Genomic DNA, 20,065 nt, shown 5'->3' on the forward strand with positions numbered 1-20,065 from the left:
GAATGGCCAAGTCAAAGTCCAGACCTGAATCCAATCGAGAATCTGTGGAAAGAACTGAAAACTGCTGTTCACAAATGCTCTCCATCCAACCTCACTGAGCTCGAGCTGTTTTGCAAGGAGGAATGGGAAAAAATTTCAGTCTCTCGATGTGCAAAACTGATAGAGACATACCCCAAGCGACTTACAGCTGTAATCGCAGCAAAAGGTGGCGCTTCACAGTATTAACTTAAGGGGGCTGAATAATTTTGCACACCCAATTTTTCAGTTTTTGATTTGTTAAAAAAGTTTGAAATATCCAATAAATGTCGTTCCACTTCATGATTGTGTCCCACTTGTTGTTGATTCTTCACAAAAAAATACAGTTTTATATCTTTATGTTTGAAGCCTGAAATGTGGCAAAAGGTCGCAAAGTTCAAGGGGGCCGAATACTTTCGCAAGGCACTGTATGTATGTGTGTGTGTGTACACTACCGTTCAAAAGTTTGGGATCACTTAGAAATGTCCTTGTTTTTGAAAGAAAAGCACACTTTTTTGTCCATTAAAATAACATCAAATTGATCAGAAATACAGTGCAGACATTGTTAATGTTGTAAATGACTATTTTAGCTGGAAACGGATGATTTTTAATGGAATATCTACATAGGCGTACAGAGGCCCATTATAGCAACCATCACCCCTGTGTTCCAATGGCACGTTGTGTTAGCTAATCCAAGTTTATAATTTTAGAAGGCTAATTGATCGTTAGAAAACCCTTTATGTTAACACAGCTGAAAACTGTTGTTTTGATTAAAGAAGCAATAAAACTGTCCTTCTTTAGACTAGTTGAATATCTGGAGCATCAGCAATTGTGGGTTTGATTACATGCTCAAAATGGCCAGAAACAAATACCTTTCTTCTGAAACTCGTCAGTATATTCTTGTTCTGAGAAATTAAGGCTATTCCATGCGAGAAATTGCCAAGAAACTGAAGATCTCGTACAACTCTGTGTACTACTCCCTTCACAGAACAGCGCATGTGGGAGGGCCCCGGTGCACAACTGAGCAAGAGGACAAGTACATTAGTGGCTAGTTTGAGAAACAGACGCCTCACAAGTCCTCAACTGGCAGCTTCATTAAATGGTACCCACAGAACACCAGTCTCAACGCCAACAGTGAAGATGCTGGCCTTTCAAACAGTCCATTTATATTTTCCAATGGGGCTATACATTTGGGTGAGGTTTTTTTCTCACCTGAGTAGCCTCGTTTCACTGCCAAAAATCAAATTAAACCATCTAGTGTTAAGCGAAATAACAGCACAATGTCAAATGCAGGTAGCCAAGTAAAATAATTAGCATCCAATCACGTTAACCGTTACTCTTTCGTGGGAATTCCATTAACTGTCCATATGTAGCCAAACGTAGCTGCTGCTAATGTTGGTATCTGTACTGATGGCTCAAAAGCCATGACAGGGAGACATAGTGGAGTGGTAACGCGCATGCAAGCAGTTGCTCCTGACGCCACTTGGGTACACTGCAGCATCCACCAAGAGGCTCTTGCTGCCAAGGGAATGCCTGGCAGCTTGAAAGATGTTTTGGACACTACAGTGAAAATGCTTAACTTTGTTAAAGCAAGACCACTGAACTCTCGTGTATTTTCTGCACTGTGCAATGATATGTGCAGTGACCATGTAATGCCTTTACAACATACAGAAGTGCGCTGGTTATCAAGAGGCAAAGTATTGACACGTTTTTTTAAATTGAAAGATAAGCTTAAAGTTTTATTTACTGACCATAATTGTCATGATAATTGTCATCACCATGATGACGAGTTTCTCACATGACTGGTCTATCTGGGTGATGTTTTTTCTTGCCTGAATGAATTGAATCTAGGATTACAGGGACTCTCCACAACTAAACTCAGCAAAAAAAGAAACTCACTGTCAACTGCGTTTATTTTCAGCAAACTTAACGTGTAAATATTTGTTTGAACATAAGATTCAACAAATGAGACATAAACTGAACAAGTTCCACAGACATGTGACTAACAGAAATTGAATAATGTGTCCCTGAACAAAGGGGGGTCAAAATCAAAAGTAACAGTCAGTATCTGGTGTAGCCACCAGCTGCATTAAGTACTGCAGTGCATCTCCTCCTCGTGGACTGCACCAGATTTGCCCGTTCTTGCTGTGAGATGTTACCCCACTCTTCCACCAAGGCACCTGCAAGTTCCCGGACATTTCTGGGGGGAATGGCCCTAGCCCTCACCCTCTAATCTAACAGGTCCCAGATGTGCTCATTGGGATTGAGATCCGGGCTCTTCGCTGGCCATGGCAGAACACTGACAGAACGAGCAGTATTGCTGGTGGCATTGTCATGCTGGAGGGTCATGTCAGGATGAGCCTGCATGAAGGGTACCACATGAGAGAGGATGATGTCTTCCCTGTAACGCACAGCGTTGAGATTGCCTGTAATGACAACAAGCTCAATCCGATGATGCTGTGACACACCGCCCCAGACCTTGACGGACCCTCCATCTCCAAATTGATCCCACTCCAGAGTACAGGCCTCGGTATAACGCTCATTCCTTCGACGATAAATGCGAATCCGACCATCACCCCTGGTGAGACAAAACCGCGCCTCATCAGTGAAGAGCCCTTTTTGCCCGTCCTGTCTGGTCCTGCGGCGGTGGGTTTGTGCCCATAGGCAACGTTGTTACCGGTGATGTCTGGTCAGGACCTGTCTTAAAACAGGCTTACAAGCCCTCAGTCAGCCTCTCTCAGCATATTGCAGACAGTCTGAGCACTGATGGAGGGATTGTGCGTTCCTGGTGTAACTAGGGCAGTTGTTGCCATCCTGTACCTGTCCCGCAGGTGTGATGTTCGGATGTACCGATCCTGTGCAGGTGTTGTTACACGTGGTCTGCCACTACGAGGATGATCAGTCCTGTCTCCCTGTAGCGATGTCTTAGGCGTCTCATAGTACGGACATTGCAATTTATTGCCCTGGCCACATCTGCAGTCCTCATGCCTCCTTGCAGCATGCCTAAGGCACGTTCACGCAGATGATCAGGGACCCTGGGCATCTTTCTTTTGGTGTTTTTCCAGAGTCTGTAGACAGGCCTCTTTTAGTGTCCTATGTTTTCATAACTGTGACCTTAATTGCCTACCGTCTGTAAGCTGTTTTTATGGTTCATTGAACAAGCATGGGAAACAGTGTTTAACCTGTTGAGTGTAGGGGGCAGTATTTTGATGTTTGGATGAAAAATGTACTCAAATGAAACTGCCTATTTCTCAGGCCCAGAATCTAGAATATGCGTATAATTGTCAGATTAGGATAGAAAACACTCTAAAGTTTCCAAAACGGTCAAAATATTGTCTGTGAGTATAACAGAACTGATATTGCAGGCGAAAACCTGAGGAAAATCCAACCTGGACGTGCTGTTTATCCTGAAATACTCTCTGTTTCATAGCCTGCCTTCGCTCCATTTAAAGGGATATCAACCAGATTTATTTTCCTATGGCTTCCCCATGGTGTGAACAGTCTTTAGACATAGTTTCAGGCTTTTATTTTGAAAAATGAGCGAGAAAGATTACATCGCGTCATTGGATGGCTGGGTGCCAGCAGCGTTTTGCATGTGCAACAGCTTGGAGCAGACATTTTCTCTCTCCTATTGAAGAAGCTACAGCCCCGGTTGAAATATTATCGATTATGTATTGTAGAAACAAGCTGAGGATTGATTATAAAAAACTTTTGACATGTTTCTACGAACTTTACGGATACTATTTGGACTTTTCGTCTGCCTGCTCGAGCCTGTGGATTTCTGAACAAAACGCGCCAAATAAATGGAGGTATTTTGGATATAAAAATAATCTTTATGGAACAAAAGGAACATTTATTGTGTAACTGGGAGTCTCGTGAGGGCAAACATCCGAAAATCATCAAAGGTAAGCGATTCATTTTATTGCTTTTCTGACTTTCGTGACCAATCTACTTGGCTGCTAGCTGTTTGTAATATGAGAGAGATGTCCTTACATAAACGCTTGGTATGCTTTCACCGAAAAGCTTTTTTGAAATCTGACACGCCAGGTGGATTAACAACAAGCTAAACTGTGTTTTGCTATATTGCACTAATGATTTCATGAAAATTTAATATTTTTAGTCATTTAATTTGAATTTGGTGCTCTGCAATTCAGCGGATGTTGACGAAAATGATCCCGGTAACGGGATGGGTGCACCAAGAAGTTAAACCCTTTACAATGAAGATCTGTGAAGTTATTTGGATTATTGCGAATTATCTTTGAAAGACAGGGTCCTGAAAAGGGGATGTTTCTTTTTTTGCGAGTTGATATTCAATGTGCAGGACAAAATTGAGGCTATGATTAAGAAGTTGGAGTCTTCTCTGTCTGCAATAACAAGGACAACACACGGGTCTTTCCATCATTGTATGATTTTTTTTGTGTGCAAGAAAACTCAAGTTTACGGACAATGTGAAATGTGATATAGCGAAGCACCTGAGTGAGTTGGGTGTGCGGTTACGTTATCCCTTTCATGCCATGCCTCCAGTCCACTTACCGATGTCTGAACAAGAGAGCCTCATCGAAATTGCAACAAGCGGTTCTGTGAAAATGTAATTTAATCAGAAGCCACTGCCAGATTTCTGGATTGGGATGCGCTCAGAGTATCCTGCCTTGGCAAATCGCGCTAAGACACCGATGCCCTTTGCAACCACTTACCTATATGAGAGTGGATTCTTGGCCCTCACGAGCATGAAAACTAAATACAGGCACAGACTGTGTGTGGAAAATGATTTAAGACAGACTCTCTCCAATACAACCCAACATTGCAGAGTTATGTGCGTCCTTTCAAGCACACCCTTCTTGTTAACCTGTGGTGAGTTATTCACAATTTTCGATGAACAAATCATGTTTTATATGTAAGATGGTTAAATAAAGAGCAAAATTATTGATTATTATTGTATTATTATTTGTGCCCTGGTCCTATAAGAGCTCTTTGTCACTTCTCACAAGCCGGGTTGTGACAAAAACTCACACTCCGGAGGTGGCTCCAGCGACCTGTTCGGTGGCTACAAGGAAGAAGCAGCTGCGTCGAGACAGCCCCACAAGATGGCCTCCAACAATTTCGCCCCACCAGAGCCCCAGGGTGTCATCAGGCAAACCAACCCCCCAGGACCTGAGCCCTAGGACCTTGCCTCAGGACTACCTGGGCTGGTGACTCCTTGCTGTTCTCAGTCCACCTGGTCGTGCTGCTGCTCCAGTTTCAACTGTTCTGCCTGCGGCTATGGAGCCCTGACCTGTTCACCAGATGTGCTACCTTGTCCCGGACCTGCTGTTTTCGACTCTCTACCGCACCTGCTGTCTCTAACTCTGAATGATCGGCTACGAAAAGCCAACTGACATTTACTTCTGAGGTGCAGGCCTGTTTCATCCTCTACAACCACTGTGATTATTATTATTTGACCCTGCTAGTCATCAATGAATGTTTGAACATCTTGGCCATGTACTGTTGTAATCTCCACCCGGCACAGCCAGAAGAGGACTGGCCACCCCTCAGAGCCTGGTTCGTCTCTAGGTGACTACCTAGGTTCCTTCCTTTTTAGGGAGTTTTTCCTAGCCATTGTGCTTCTACATCTGCATTACTTGCTATTTGGGGTTTAGGCTGGGTTTCTGTATAGCACTTTGTGACATCGGCTGATGTAAAAAGGGCTTTATAAATACATTTAATTGATTGATGATTGATAATAAATCTATCCTATAGTGTGTGTGTGGCAGGCTTACAATGATGGCAAAAAACAACATTTGAGAATGCGCTGAACCTGACGCTAGAGGGGGTACGGTACGCAGCTGGAGGTTGAATGTTTGAAGGGGTACGGGACTATAAAAAGTTTGGGAACCACTGGTCTACGCCATCTCGATCTAATCTCAATGAGATGACAAGTATCATCTACAGTAGATACAAGAAACAACAATGTAGTCATAAGGTTGCACGGAATGCAATTAGAAAATAATGAATCCCTACCTGTGAGTGTTGCTTTTAAATCTATTGTTTTTAAATACATGCCATGTAAAAAATAAATAAATTAAAAAAAATTCTGGAATACATGTCAAATCAATAAATGCATTGAACAAAAATAAATCTGAGTAAATTTTGCATGATGAAAATGCATATCCATATTATTCTTTTTTTCTATGGGGGTGTGAGATTTATGTTCGACTATATCGTCATCTATTTTAAAATGTATGTCACGTTTGTAAACTACGTGGCAGTAGAATGTTCCGTACTGAAAAACTCAGGGACTTTCAACTTGGCACCGTCCAACAAGTCAGTTTGTCAAATGTCTGCCCTGCTAGAGCTGCCCCGGTCAACTGTAAGTGTTATTGTGGAGTGGAAACGTCTAGGAGCAACAACGGCTCAGCCGCGAAGTGGTAGGACACACAAGTTCACAGAACGGGACCGTTGAGTGCTGAAGCATGTAGCGAGTAAAACTCGTTTGTCCTCGGTTGCAACACTCACTACCGAGTTCAAAACTGTCTCTGGAAGCGACGTCGGCACAAGAACTGTTCGTTGAGAGTGTCATGGAGTGAGTTTCCATGGCTGAGCAGCCGTACAGAAGCCTAAGATCACCATGCGCTAGCCAAGCGTCGGCTAGAATAGTGTAAATCTCGAATCCATTGTACTCTGGAGCAGTGGAAACACGTTCTCTGAAATGATGAATCATGCTTCACCATCTGACAGTCTGAGAACAAATCTGGGTTTGGTGGATGCAAGGAGATACCTGCCCCAATGCATAGTGCCAACTGTAAAGTTTGGTGGAAGAAGAATAATGCTCTGGGGCTGTTTTTCATGGTTTGGGCTAGGCCACTTAGTTCCAGTGAAGGGAAATATTAATGCTACAGCAATACAAAAAACAAAAAAAATAGACGATTCTGTGCTTCCAACTTTGTGGCAACAGTTTGGGGAAGGCCCTTTCCTGTTTCAGCATTACAGTGCCCCGTGCACAAAGCAAGATGCATACAGAAATTATTTGATCTGTGTGGAAGAACTTGACTGGTCTGCACAGAGTTCTGACCTCAACCCCATCGAACACCTTTAAGATGAATTGCAACACCGACTGCGAGCCAGGCCTAATCGCCCAACATCAGTACCCGGCCTCACCAATGCTATTTTGGCTGAATGGATTTAAGTCCCCGCAGCAATTTTTCAACATCTAGTGGAAAGCCTTCCCATAATAATGGGGGCTGTTATAGCAGCAAAGGGTGGACCAACTCCATATTAATGACCATGATTTTGGAATTAAATGTTCAATGTGCAGGTGTCCACATACTGGAGTGTATATGGGTTTTAAATATATGGTCAATGCCATATATTACTTTTCCATATTGGGTTGTGGATGTCAGCTCTCCTGTAAAGCTGTAGGAATGTGTCTGTTTCCTATAGGGAACTAACAGTGCTAGCTTCCTCAAACTGTTATTTTTTTTTTTTTTCAAAATCATGAATTACTCATATTGTACCAAGGTAAATAGCATGTAGCGCTATCGTCCTATGCACATTACCGTTGTTGTTTTTTGACTAAAGACAGACAGAAAAAATGAAAGGCTCTTCCTTGGAACTAAATGTCATCTGTTCAATCCTCAGGTGATTCGGGGGCTGTTGAAGTTTTGGCCCAAAACCTGTAGCCAGAAGGAGGTATGTCTGTCTGGCTCTTTCGGTCTGTTTCTCTGTTATGACTGCCAGATTACACCGCACACTGGAGCAGATACTTGTAAAAAAAAAAGTGTACCGGCATCTCTTGAACATTTGTGTCTTGTTGTTTCCCACCTACCCTAGGTGATGTACCTAGGGGAAATCGAGGAGATCCTGGATGTCATTGAGCCCACCCAGTTCAAGAAGATCCAAGAGCCCCTGTTCAAGCAGATCTCCAGATGTGTGGCCAACCCCCACTTCCAGGTACAGTCTTGACTTCCAACTTACTTTTAGCTCCTAGTGGAAAGGAAGTTGGCAAAGGGCCTCAATTAAAAAGTATCTCCAGCAAACCCTTATCATTTTAAAAGGCTATTTGATCATTAGAAAACCCTTTTGCAAGTATGTTAGCACAGCTGAAAAAAACACCAGTCTCAACGTCAACAGTGAAGAGGCGACTTCAGTTTGCTGGCCTTCTAGGCAGAGTTCCTCTGTCCAGTGTCTGTGTACTTTTGCCCATCTTAATCTTTTCTTTTTATTGGCCAGTCTGGGATATGGCTTTTTCTTTGCAACTCTGCCTAGAAGGTCAGCAAACCGGAGTTGACTTTGAGACTGGTGTTTTGCGGGTACTGTTTTATGAAGCTGCCAGTTGAGGACTTGTAAGGCATCTGTTTCTCAAACTAGACACTATTTCTGATCTATTTGATGTTATTTTAATGGATAATATTTTTCAATGTTGCTTTTCTTTCAATAACAAGGACATTTCTAAGTGACCCCACACTTTTGAACGGTAGGGTACCTACAGTGCATTCGGAAAGTATTCAGACCCCTTGACTTTTTCCACATTTTGTTACGATACAGCCTTGTTATAAAATGGATTAAATTAGATTTTTTTCCCTCATCAATCTACGCTAGGGATGCACGATATATCGGTGAACATATCGGAATCGGACGATATTAGCTAAAAATGCCAACATCGGTATTGGCCAATGTCTAGTTTAGGCCGATGTGCAAAACCAACCTGACGTGCATACCTATGTAACGTAGGTATATGACGCCACGTAAAAGTTTTGCGCTACACGTGCAACACAGCATTCCTAACCTTGCCCGCAATGTCGAGCAGTCATTTGAAAGACTAAGAAAAATTTCAGCGAGACAACTCAAAAGGTCAAATCCATTAAAGCCACGATAATGGATTTCATTGCACTTGACAATCAACCGTTCTCTGTCGTGGGTGATGTTGGCTTTCGCCAACTGGTTGAGCACCGGTACACACTACCAAGTGCGCTATTTTTTCAGATGTTACCCTACCGGAGTTTCACAGTAAAGGCGTCACTGCTATTAGCTTCACGTCATACATACTATGGAACACCGTTTGGGTCTTTGTGTTTCAAAAAATATACAGTAGCACTGTCAAAGCTGTACAAAAAAAGTCTGCAAACACCGGCCACGAACGATGTTTACAATACCGCGTTGGTAATAAAGCATAATTTGTTTGACCACAACTTCTGGGGTAGCTAGCTTTAGTTTGGTACCCAGCTAGCACCAATACAACCAGCCTGATAACAATGACCAGTAGAAACTGCAGTCATTTTCATTATTCTTAGCAATGATTTAGGAATCCTTGTAAGTATTAGCTAGGTTGCCACTTGTTGTTTGCCTATTGAAATTGAACTTCAGTTCATGAAAATAAATAGCTAGCCAGCTACTTAACCCTGTTTCCCAAAGCTAACGTTATAAGCAGCCAGCTAGCTTCATCTGGCTAGTGAGGCTCGACCTGACCGGTCGTGTGTTGTGAAGCTAGCCACAATAAAGATTAGGCACAATAGTGGAAATTGCGGTTTGCCTTCAAAATTAAAGTATGTCATTGACAGTGATGCAAAATAATCTAAATAGTAGAATTATGCCATATATGTGTTTATATGCTGTTATGTACAAAATGTGAAAAAAGCCAAGGGGTCTGAATACTTTCCAAATGCACTGTATTATATTCCGGACTCTGGTCCGGAAGCTAATTTCCTGCAATTCTATTCATTTTACCATAGGTTTTTGTACTGTGTGTTTAAATACTGTATTCGCGACATAGCTCATTCTAATATTTCGACTACATTGCATTTTAATTACTGTTTATACATGCCACATATTTATTTATATACTATATTCTTGACATACAGTAGCTCACTAATATATATACTGCTATACGTATTATTCTTAGTATATCTTGTGTTTATTTATTTTTGATTTATTTTATTTATCTGTTATTTTACCAGGTAAGTTGATTGAGAACACTTTCTCATTTACAGCAACGACCTGGGGAATAGTTACAGGGGAGAGGAGGGGGATGAATGAACCAATTGTAAACTGGGTATTCTTAGGTGACCGTAATGGTTTGAGGGCCAGATTGGGAATTTAGCCAGGACCCTGGGGTTAACACCCCTACTCGTACGATAAGTGCCATGGGATCTTTAATGACATCAGAGAGTCAGGACACCCGTTTAACGTCCCATCCGAAAGACGGCACCCTACACAGGGCAGTAGGATATTTTTTTAGACCAGAGGAAAGAGTGACTCCTACTGGCCCTCCAACACCACTTCCAGCAGCATCTGGTCTCCCATCCAGGGACTGACCAGGACCAACCCTGCTTAGCTTCAGAAGCAAACCAGCAGTGGTATGCAGGGTGGTATGCTGCTGGTGTAAATTAATCCGGTGTACACTCAGTAGCCAGTTTATTAGGTACACCCATCTAGTACCAGAACAGCCTGAATTATTTTGGGCATGGACATGTTGCTCAATTGGTATCAAGGGATCTAACATCTGCCAGGAAAACACTCCCTACACCACCACCACCATCCTGTACCGTTGACACCAGGCAGGATGCCATGAAATCCTGACTGCCATTAGCATGATGCAACTGGGATTTGTCGGACCAGGCTATGTTTTTCCACTCATCAATTGTCCAGTGTTTGGTTATCGCATGCCCACCGGAGCATGCGATAACTGTTTAGCTGATAGGAGGGGAACCTGGTGTGGTTATCTGTTGCAATAGCCAATCCGTGACAATGGCCGACGAGTTGTGCGTTTCGAAATGCCATTCTGCATACCGCTGTTGTACTGTGCCGTTATTTTCCTGTTTGTGGCCCGCCTGTTAGCTTGTACGATTCTTGCCAATCTCCTTCGACCTCTCATCAACGAGCTGTTTTCGCCCACAGGATGTTTTTAGTTTGTCGCACCATTCTCTGTAAACCCTAGACACTGTCGTGCGGGAAAACCCAGGAGGTCGGCCGTTTCTGAGATAATGGAACCGGCACGCCTGGCACCAATAATGATTCTTTTGCCCGTTCTAACAATAAAATGGAACAGTAAGTCATTGCCTCGATACCTGTCTGCCTGCTTTATATAGCAAGCCACGGCCACGTGACTCACGGTCTGTAGGAGCGAACCATTTTCAGTGAACGGGGTGGCATACCTAATAAACTGGCCACTGATCGTATATACGTATAGATTGCATTTGGATTAGTGTTAATTGGATTCGTTCCAACATTTCTTGTGTATTTATTTATTTTGTTTGTCTACTTGTTTGACATGTTACTGCATTGTTAGGAGCTAGTAACAAAAGCATTTCGCTGCACCCGCTGCAACACAATACCTCATAATGACAATGCAAAAATGGGTTTTTAGAAACTTTTTATAATTTATAAAAAAATAAAAACGGCTTTCACATTTACAAGTATTCAGACCCTTTACTCAGTACTTCGTTGAAGCACCTTTGGCAGCAGATACAGCCTCATGTCTTCTTGGGTATGATGCTACAAGCTTGGTACACCTGTATTTGGGGAGTTTTAACCATTCTTCTCTGCAGATCCTCACAAGCTCTGTCAGGTTGGATGGGGAGCGTTGCTGCAAAGCTATTTTGAGGTCTCTCCAGAGATGTTCGATTGGTTTCTAGTCCGAGCTCTGGCTGGGCCACTCAAGGACATTCAGAGACTTGTCCCAAAGCCTCTCCTGCATTGTCTTGGCTGTGTGCTTAGGGTCGTAGTCTTGTTGGAAGGTGAACCTTCGCCCCAGTGTGAGGTCCTGAGCGCTCTGGAGCACGTTTTTAACAAGGATCTATGTACTTTGCAGAGTTTAACTTTGCCTCCATCCTGACTGGTCTCCCAGTCCCTGCCACTGAAAAACACCCCCACAGCATGATGCTGCCACCACCATGCTTCATCGTAGGGATGTTGCCAGGTTTATTCCAGACGTGACGCTTGGTATTCAGGCCAAGCTGTTCAGTCTTGGTTTCCTCAGACCAGAGAATGTTGTTTCTCATGGTCTGAGAGTCCTTGAGGTGCCTGTTGGCAAACTCCAAGCGGGCTGTCATGTGCCTTTTACTGAGGTGTCTTCCATCTGGCCACTCTACCATAAAGGCCTGATTAGTGGAGTGCTGCAGAGATGGTTGTCCTTCTGGAAAATTCTCCCATCTCCACAGAGGAACTCTTGAGCTCTGTCAGAGTGACCATCGGGTTCTTGGTCACCTCCCTGACCAAGGCCCTTCTCCCCCGATTGCTCAGTTAGGCTGGGCGGCCAGCTCTAGGAAGAGTCTTGGTGGTGTCAAACATCTTCCATTTAAGAATGATGGAGGCTACTGTGTTCTTGGGGACCTTCAATGCTTCAGAAATGTTTTGGTTCCCTTCCCCAGATCTGTGCCTCGACACAATCCCCAATCAAGTTGTAGCAACATCAAGAATGATCAATGGAAACAGGATGCACTTGAGTTTAATTTCGAGTCTCATAGCAAAGGGTCTGAATACTTTAGACATGTTTGCATATTCCATTATAGTCAATGGTAAGTGATGACTCAACAAAATGTGACAACCAATTTTCGCTGTAATGAAACAAAATATTTATAAAACGATTTTGGAAATAAACTACCAGCACAGAAAGAGTGAAAGTAAGGCCACATGTAAAAATGGGTGAACTTAATGTGACTGTCATTTGTTAGACTGCCAGCCCAGCTCATTTCCTCTTGATCCCTACAGGTAGCAGAGCGAGCCCTCTACTTCTGGAACAACGAGTATATCCTGAGCCTCATTGAGGAGAACATTGACAAGATTCTTCCTATCATGTTTGGTAGCCTGTACAGAATCTCCAAAGAACACTGGAACCCGTACGTACTCCACTCTCAGGTTCTCAACCCATTGCCCTCAGGGTAAAGCAGTAACAAGTAACAACGCAATGCTTAATACTGAACTCTTAACTAGAGTTTGGGGTTTTAAGTTTTCTGCGATATCCCTATAACTGTATGTATGACATGGTATTGCTTTATTGGGGCGTAATGCAAGTTTGTTTTTTTCTAGTTATCTAATCCTAGCATTGCTACTGTAGGATTGAGTGAGAGCCAGTGAACATCTCCGGATGTGTTTAATTCTGATGCCATTATCCCCTGTATGTTTCCAGGACAATTGTAGCTCTGGTCTACAATGTGCTGAAGACCCTGATGGAGATGAACAGCACGCTATTTGATGAGCTGACAGCCTCCTACAAATCAGACAGACAGCGGTGAGTGAGCTCTTCCAGTTCATATATTCATTTTAGTTCTTCAATCTAACCAAGTAGTGTGAGCAAACTAGTACAATAAATAGTAAGGGATAGAGTTGGGAAACAACTCTGGCTTGTTTGCTTTGTACAACACATAATACATTGGATTACATTACCTCTGTTAATTACCCTTTTTTGAGGACAGTCAGTCCTTTAGTCCCCCTCTGTACCTAAGGTCTGAAATTGGTGTGTGTGTCCAGGGAGAAGAAGAAGGAGCAGGAGAGGGAGGAGCTGTGGAAAAAGCTAGATGAATTGAAGCTGAGCGATGCGGCAGCACTGGTGCAGAACAACAGCCACGGGCTACAGAACGCTGCCCAAAACATCAACAACAACAACAACAACAATCACCACGACAACCAGGAGAAGAGCACCGCTATCTCCGTGGACCATGAAGACCCCGTTGTCGCCATGGATACCACGGAGGGTGTTGAGGTTGTCACAAGTGCCAAATGACACAGGACTCCATTTTGTACTCCGTAACGGTTTCGAGGCCGTCTCAGAACTGTCAGGGAGGGGTGACGGGGAGGAGGGGTCTGAGAAAATAGCAACAAAAAAAAGATAAACCTCAGCAGTATGTTCAATCTATATACAGTAAAACTATTTCAAATGCCAGCAATTGTCCTTTGGCAGAAAACGTATATTTCAATTTAAGAATATTTTGGGATGTTACAGTGTGGCCACAGTATATTGGTAAACTTTTTTGTCTGATCAAAGAATTTATCCTTTCACATTTACTTTCTTAACTGAGAAAAGATGTTTGTGATATTCAATGTATAAACAATATGAGGGGGGGGGGGGGGGGATAATGACTTGAAAAAAACATTTCTGATTGTGCTGCACTTAGAGAAGCTAAATGGCTATTTTAAGATTTGTCTTTTGTATGTGCTTTCATCACTGCTCCCAACACGGTTGCAAACTTAAGGGAAGAGGGGTTCAGGGGGCGAGCTTTAGGGGGTGGGTGGGAGACCATGGAGACAGGAGTGTGTTCATAATCCCTACATAGGAGACCTGAGTGAGTGACACTATCATGAGGTCTCATGTTTTCGGGTGTTTAATATTCTTATCTGAATACATGATGCTTAACGTTATAGCTGCCATTATAACACATTCAAAACCTGCAGCCATAAAACCTATTTACAGTAAGTATTTGAAATGAGCTTAGTTTAGAGAAACAAATGATGAAATGGTCACAGATTTAAGTACGTATAACATATTTTTCCAGTCTAAATAGAGAATCGATTAATAATTAAAAAAGCTGATGTAGAAAAAATAAATGAGCCATATATTTTTTTTCCAGAGTATTGTTAAGGACAGAGATGTTGATTTTTGAAACCAGGTGGTGGCAAATTGTCTGGTTTCTGCAGATTAAACATGGCTGGATGCAGTGTGTGCGTGTATGGGGGAGTTTGCTTTAACGTGAGTGTCTGTTCTCTATTGTAGGTCCAGTCTTTTCTGATGCCTTTCTGTCAGAGTGTATGTACCATTCCAATCTCTGTGATATACAACTGTGTGGGGAACCTGTTTTGTAATGACAGACCTTATCTAGGTTTTGAACACCATCAAAATAAAGTCTACCTTATGTTTCTACTCAAAAAACCCATGGGTATGGCTCTCTTTTTCTTTCGTCTTGAGTAGCAGCAACATTTTAAGTCACTAGATGGCCCCAGAGTTTAAAATGAATCTTGTGTGTTGGGGAATTATAGAATGCTAATTTAAAACCCTATTTATCAAAAGTTAAATATAGTTTCTTAAAGAATTCAAAGCCAGCACAGGTTTCAGATTTTGTTGCCCTAAAGTTTCCTGTTAAAATATTAATTTAGGATTTTTCCCCACTGATCTTCTACACAACCTCCACATTTAAAATGAAAACATTTTTAGAAAATGTCAAATTGATTAGGCCATACAGATGTTATTAAATGTTTAACGGATTTTACTTTTGGAAAAGTGAGGCGAGCAAGCAAAGTTTTTACAATGAAGTAGACAAGTCTTAAAATATCATAGCATCCTTAGTTCAACACCTAACGGCTTAATCAATCGATTTTAGCCTCTTGTGGAGGTTAGAAGAAGCATAGTTCAGACTTAATCCGAGTGGAAGTTGTGTATCTCTTTACTGGAAACTTCAAGACATATTTTTCTATGTATTTTTGTTGAGAAAAGTAAAAAGGGGCATTTAATTAAATTTGTACAGCCTTACAAATAGTAAACCGGAATGTCTTGATTGCAACAGTTTCCTCAGAGGTTGGGATGTAATCTGTAATCTTTTTTGAGAATATTTAAAATAAATCATTTGGGCTCTGATGGGGTACGGCAGATGAATTAAGATCATGAGGCCTTTATAAGAATCAATGGATACATACCATTATTTAACAACTACAAATTGCCCCTTTAAATATTATACCCCAAAATGTGGACTATAAAGTGTAAAAGGGGGGAAAGGAGAAATGATTTGAATACGTTGGAAAAGTGTCTTCATATTAAGATAATTTGATAGTGACAATCTACAGTAGGTACTGCAGTCTGTGTACCTGAATAGTGAGACGCTCACACGAAACAGCCTATCTGTCGCTACTCGGGTACAGTGTTTATAGCATGCCCATTGAACACAGCGAGAATAAATACTCCTGTATAGAGCAGTCCTCACTTCAGAGCCTGACCAAAGAGTCCCATAATAATTATCTTCAGAGACAGCGGCTGTGAGAAGAGAATACACATGATAATTGAGCAAGCAAAGGACGTTATGCTAATTAGGAAGTATGAGGAGACTGACACGAATATGTGATCCAATGCCACACATATTTAGCTTTTGCTGGCCATTAAATGTTGAGGTAGAGTCAGAAGTCTTCAAGTTTCGTGAGGTGATTTACCCTTTCCCGAAATGTTATCAAAAATTATCCTTCTGAACTCTGTATACACAGTTGTGGGTGCGATCGGCACTGTCTCTATTTTCTCCTCCAAACTCGTGCCTGTTGCTGACATACATTACCGTCCAAAAGTTTGGGGTCACTTAGAAATGTCCTTGTTTTCCCTGAAAACATGCATGAAATGAGTTGCAAAATCAATAGGAAATATAGTCAAGATGTTGAAAAGGTTATAAATAATGATTTTTAATTGAAATAAAAATTGTGTCCTTCAAACTTTGCTTTCGTCAAAGATTCCTCCATTTGCAGCAGTAAAGCAGTTTGACACATACAACAACACAGAGATACACATGGAGTAAAACAAACATACAGTCAATAATACAGTAGAAAAATAAGTCTATATACAATGTGAGCAAATGAGGTGAGATAAGGGAGGTAAAGGCAAAAAAGTAAATACAATATAACAAGTAAAACACTGGAATGATAGATTTGCAGTGGAAGAATGTGCAAGGTAGAGAGAAATAATGGGGTGCAAAGGAGCAAAATAAATAAATACAGTAGGGGGAGAGGTAGTTGTTTGGGCTAAATTATAGATGGGCTATGTACAGGTGCAGTAATCTGTGAGCTGCTCTGACAGCTGGTGCTTAAAGCTAGTGAGGGAGATGTGTTTCCAGTTCCAGAGATGTTTGTAGTTCGTTCCAGTCATTGGCAGCAGAGAACTGGAAGGACAGGTGGACAAAGGAAGAATTGGTTTTGGGGGTGACCAGAGAGATATACCTGCTGAAGTGCGTGCTACAGGTGGGTGCTGCTATGATGACCAGCGAGCTGAGATAAGGGGGGACTTTACCTAGCAGGGTCTTGTAGATGACCTGGAGCTAGTGGGTTTGGCGACGAGTATGAAGCGAGGGCCAACCAACGAGAGCGTACAGGTCGCAGTGGTGGGTAGTATATGGGGCTTTGGTGACAAAACGGATGGCACTGTGATAGACTGCATGCAATTTATTGAGTAGGGTATTGGAGGCTATTTTGTAAATGACATCGCCGAAGTCGAGGATCGGTATGATGGTCAGTTTTACAAGGGTATGTTTGGCAGCATGAGTGAAGGATGCTTTGTTGCGAAATAGGAAGCCAATTCTAGATTTAACTTTGGATTGGAGATGTTTGATGTGAGTCTGGAAGGAGAGTTTACAGTCTAACCAGACACCTAGGTATTTGTAGTTGTCCACATATTCTAAGTCAGAACCGTCCAGAGTAGTGATGTTGGACTGGCGGGCAGGTGCAGGCAGCGATCGGTTGAAGACCATGCATTTAGTTAGGGGGAGTGATGAGCTCTACAGCAGTCTCACAACTCAATCGCTGGTTGAAAACTGTTTTCTGCCCCTCCCAAAATATAGAATTTGTAGATAATTGGCCCTCTTTCTGGGACTCACCCACAAACAGGACCAAGCCCGACCTGCTGATGGGTGACGGACTCCATCCTAGCTGGAGGGGTGCTCTCATCTTATCTACCAAAATAGACAGGGCTCTAACTCCTCTAGCTCCACAATGAAATAGGGTGCAGGCCAGGCAGCAGGCTGTTAGCCAGCCTGCCATCTTAGTGGAGTCTGCCACTAGCACAGTCAGTGTAGTCAGCTCAGCTATCCCCATTGAGACCGTGTCTGTGCCTCAACCTAGGTTGGGCAAAACTAAACATAGCGGTGTTCGCCTTAGCAATCTCACTAGGATAAAGACCTCCTCCATTCCTGTCATTATTGAAAGAGATCGTGATACCTCACATCTCAAAATAGGGCTACTTAATGTTAGATCCCTTACTTCAAAGGCAATTATAGTCAATGAACTAATCACTGATCATAATCTTGATGTGATTGGCTTGACGGAAACATGGCTTAAGCCTGATGAATTTACTGTGTTAAATGAGGCCTCACCTCCTGGCTACACTAGTGACCATATCCCCCATGCATCCCGCAAAGGCAGAGGTGTTGCTAACATTTACGATAGCAAATTTCAATTTACAAAAAAAAAAATACATTTTCGTCTTTTGAGCTTCTAGTCATGAAATCTATGCAGCCTACTCAATTGTAGTCATAGCAGACAATATTCACATTTTTGGTGACTTTAATATTCACATGGAAAAGTCCACAGACCCACTCCAAAAGGCTTTCGGAGCCATCATCGACTCAGTGGGTTTTGTCCAACACTACTCACTGTCACAGTCATTTACAGTCATTCGAAAACATAATGTTAACTTTCACTGCTATGCGGATGACACACAGCTGTACATTTCAATGAAACATGGTGAAGCCCCAAAATTGCCCTCGCTAGAAGCCTGTGTGTCAGACAAAAGGAGGTGGATGGCTGCAAACTTTATACTTTTAAACTCGGACAAAACAGAGATGCTTGTACTAGGTCCCAAGAAACAAAGAGATCTTTTGTTGAATCTGACAATTAATCTTAATGGTTGTACAGTCGCCTCATAAAACTGAAGGACCTCGGCGTTACTCTGGACCCTGATCTCTCTTTTGACGAACATATGAAGACTGTTTCAAGTACAGCTTTTTTCCATCTACATAACATTGCAAAAATCAGAAACTTTCTGTCCAAAAATGATGCAGAAAAATTAATCCATGCTTTTGTTACTTCTAGGTTAGACTACTGCAATGCTCTACTTTCCGGCTACCCGGATAAAGCACAAAATAAACTTCAGTTAGTGCTAAATACGGCTGCTAGAATCCTGACTAGAACCAAAGAAATGGATCATATTACTCCAGTGCTAGCCTCCCTACACTGGCTTCCTAACAAGGCAAGGGCTGATTTCAAGGTTTTCTGCTAACCTACAAAGCATTACATGGGCTTGCTCCTACCTATCTCTCTGATTTGGTCCTGCCGTACATACCTACACGTACGCTACGGTCACAAGACACAGGCCTCCTGATTGTCCCTAGAATTTCTAGGCAAACAGCTGGAGGCAGGGCTTTCTCCTACAGAGCTCCATTTTTATGGAATGGTCTGCCTACCCATGTGAGAGATGCAAACTCGGTCTCAACCTTTAAGTCTTTACTGAAGACTCATCTTTTCAGTGGGTCATATGATTGAGTGTAGTCTGGCCTAGGAGTGTGAAGGTGAACGGAAAGGCTCTGGAGCAACAAACCGCCCTTGCTGTCTCTGCCTGGCCGGTTCCCCTCTTTCCACTGGGATTCTTTGCCTCCAACCCTATTACAGGGGCTGAGTCACTGGCTTACTGGTGCTCTTTCATGCCGTCCCTAGGAGGGGTGCGTCACTTGAGTGGGTTGAGTCACTGATGTGATCTTCCTGTCTGGGTTGGCGCCCCCCCTTGGGTTGTGCCGTGGCGGAGATCTTTGTGGGCTATACTCGGCCTTGTCTCAGGATGGTAAGTTTGTGGTTGAAGATATCCCTCTAGTGGTGTGGGGGCTGTGCTTTGGCAAAGTGGGTGGAGTTATATCCTTCCTTTTTGGCCCAGTCCGGGCGTATCATCGGATGGGGCCACTGTGTCTCCTGACCCCTCCTGTCTCAGCCTCCAGTATTTATGCTGCAGTAGTTTATGTGTCGGGGGGCTAGGGTCAGTTTGTTATATCTGGAGTACTTCTCCTGTCTTATCTGGTGTCCTGTGTGAATTTAAGTATGCTCTCTCTAATTCTCTCTTTCTTTCTTTCTCTCGGCGGACCTGAGCCCTAGGACCATGCTTTAGGACTACTTGGCATGATGACTCCTTGCTGTCCCCAGTCCACCTGGCCGTGCTGCTGCTCCAGTTTCAACTGTTCTGCCTGTGATTATTATTATTTGACCATGCTGGTCATTTATGAACATTTGAACATCTTGGCCATGTTCTGTTATAATCTCCACCCGGCACAGCCAGAAGAGGACTGGCCACCCCTCATAGCCTGGTTCCTCTCTAGGTTTCTTCCTAGGTTTTGGCCTTTCTGGGGAGTTTTTC

The 20,065-nt window shown here is 42.7% G+C and overlaps 1 protein-coding gene across 1 annotated transcript in view; it reads left to right on the forward strand.

The window, feature by feature from the left end:
* Nucleotides 1-14,851, forward strand: part of LOC139406967 (serine/threonine-protein phosphatase 2A 56 kDa regulatory subunit alpha isoform-like) — a 118,576-nt gene extending 103,725 nt beyond the window's left edge. Inside the window, exons 9-13 of the mRNA XM_071150185.1 lie at nt 7,630-7,680; nt 7,822-7,941; nt 12,697-12,824; nt 13,115-13,216; nt 13,456-14,851. Of these exons, the coding sequence (XP_071006286.1) occupies nt 7,630-7,680; nt 7,822-7,941; nt 12,697-12,824; nt 13,115-13,216; nt 13,456-13,708 (654 nt within the window). The 3' untranslated portion in view covers nt 13,709-14,851. The remainder of the gene's footprint in view (nt 1-7,629; nt 7,681-7,821; nt 7,942-12,696; nt 12,825-13,114; nt 13,217-13,455) is intronic.
* Nucleotides 14,852-20,065: the final 5,214 nt, after the last annotated feature.

This window comes from Oncorhynchus clarkii, chromosome 4 (genome assembly GCF_045791955.1).
Source record: "Oncorhynchus clarkii lewisi isolate Uvic-CL-2024 chromosome 4, UVic_Ocla_1.0, whole genome shotgun sequence".
NCBI classification, from domain to species: Eukaryota; Metazoa; Chordata; class Actinopteri; order Salmoniformes; family Salmonidae; genus Oncorhynchus; species Oncorhynchus clarkii.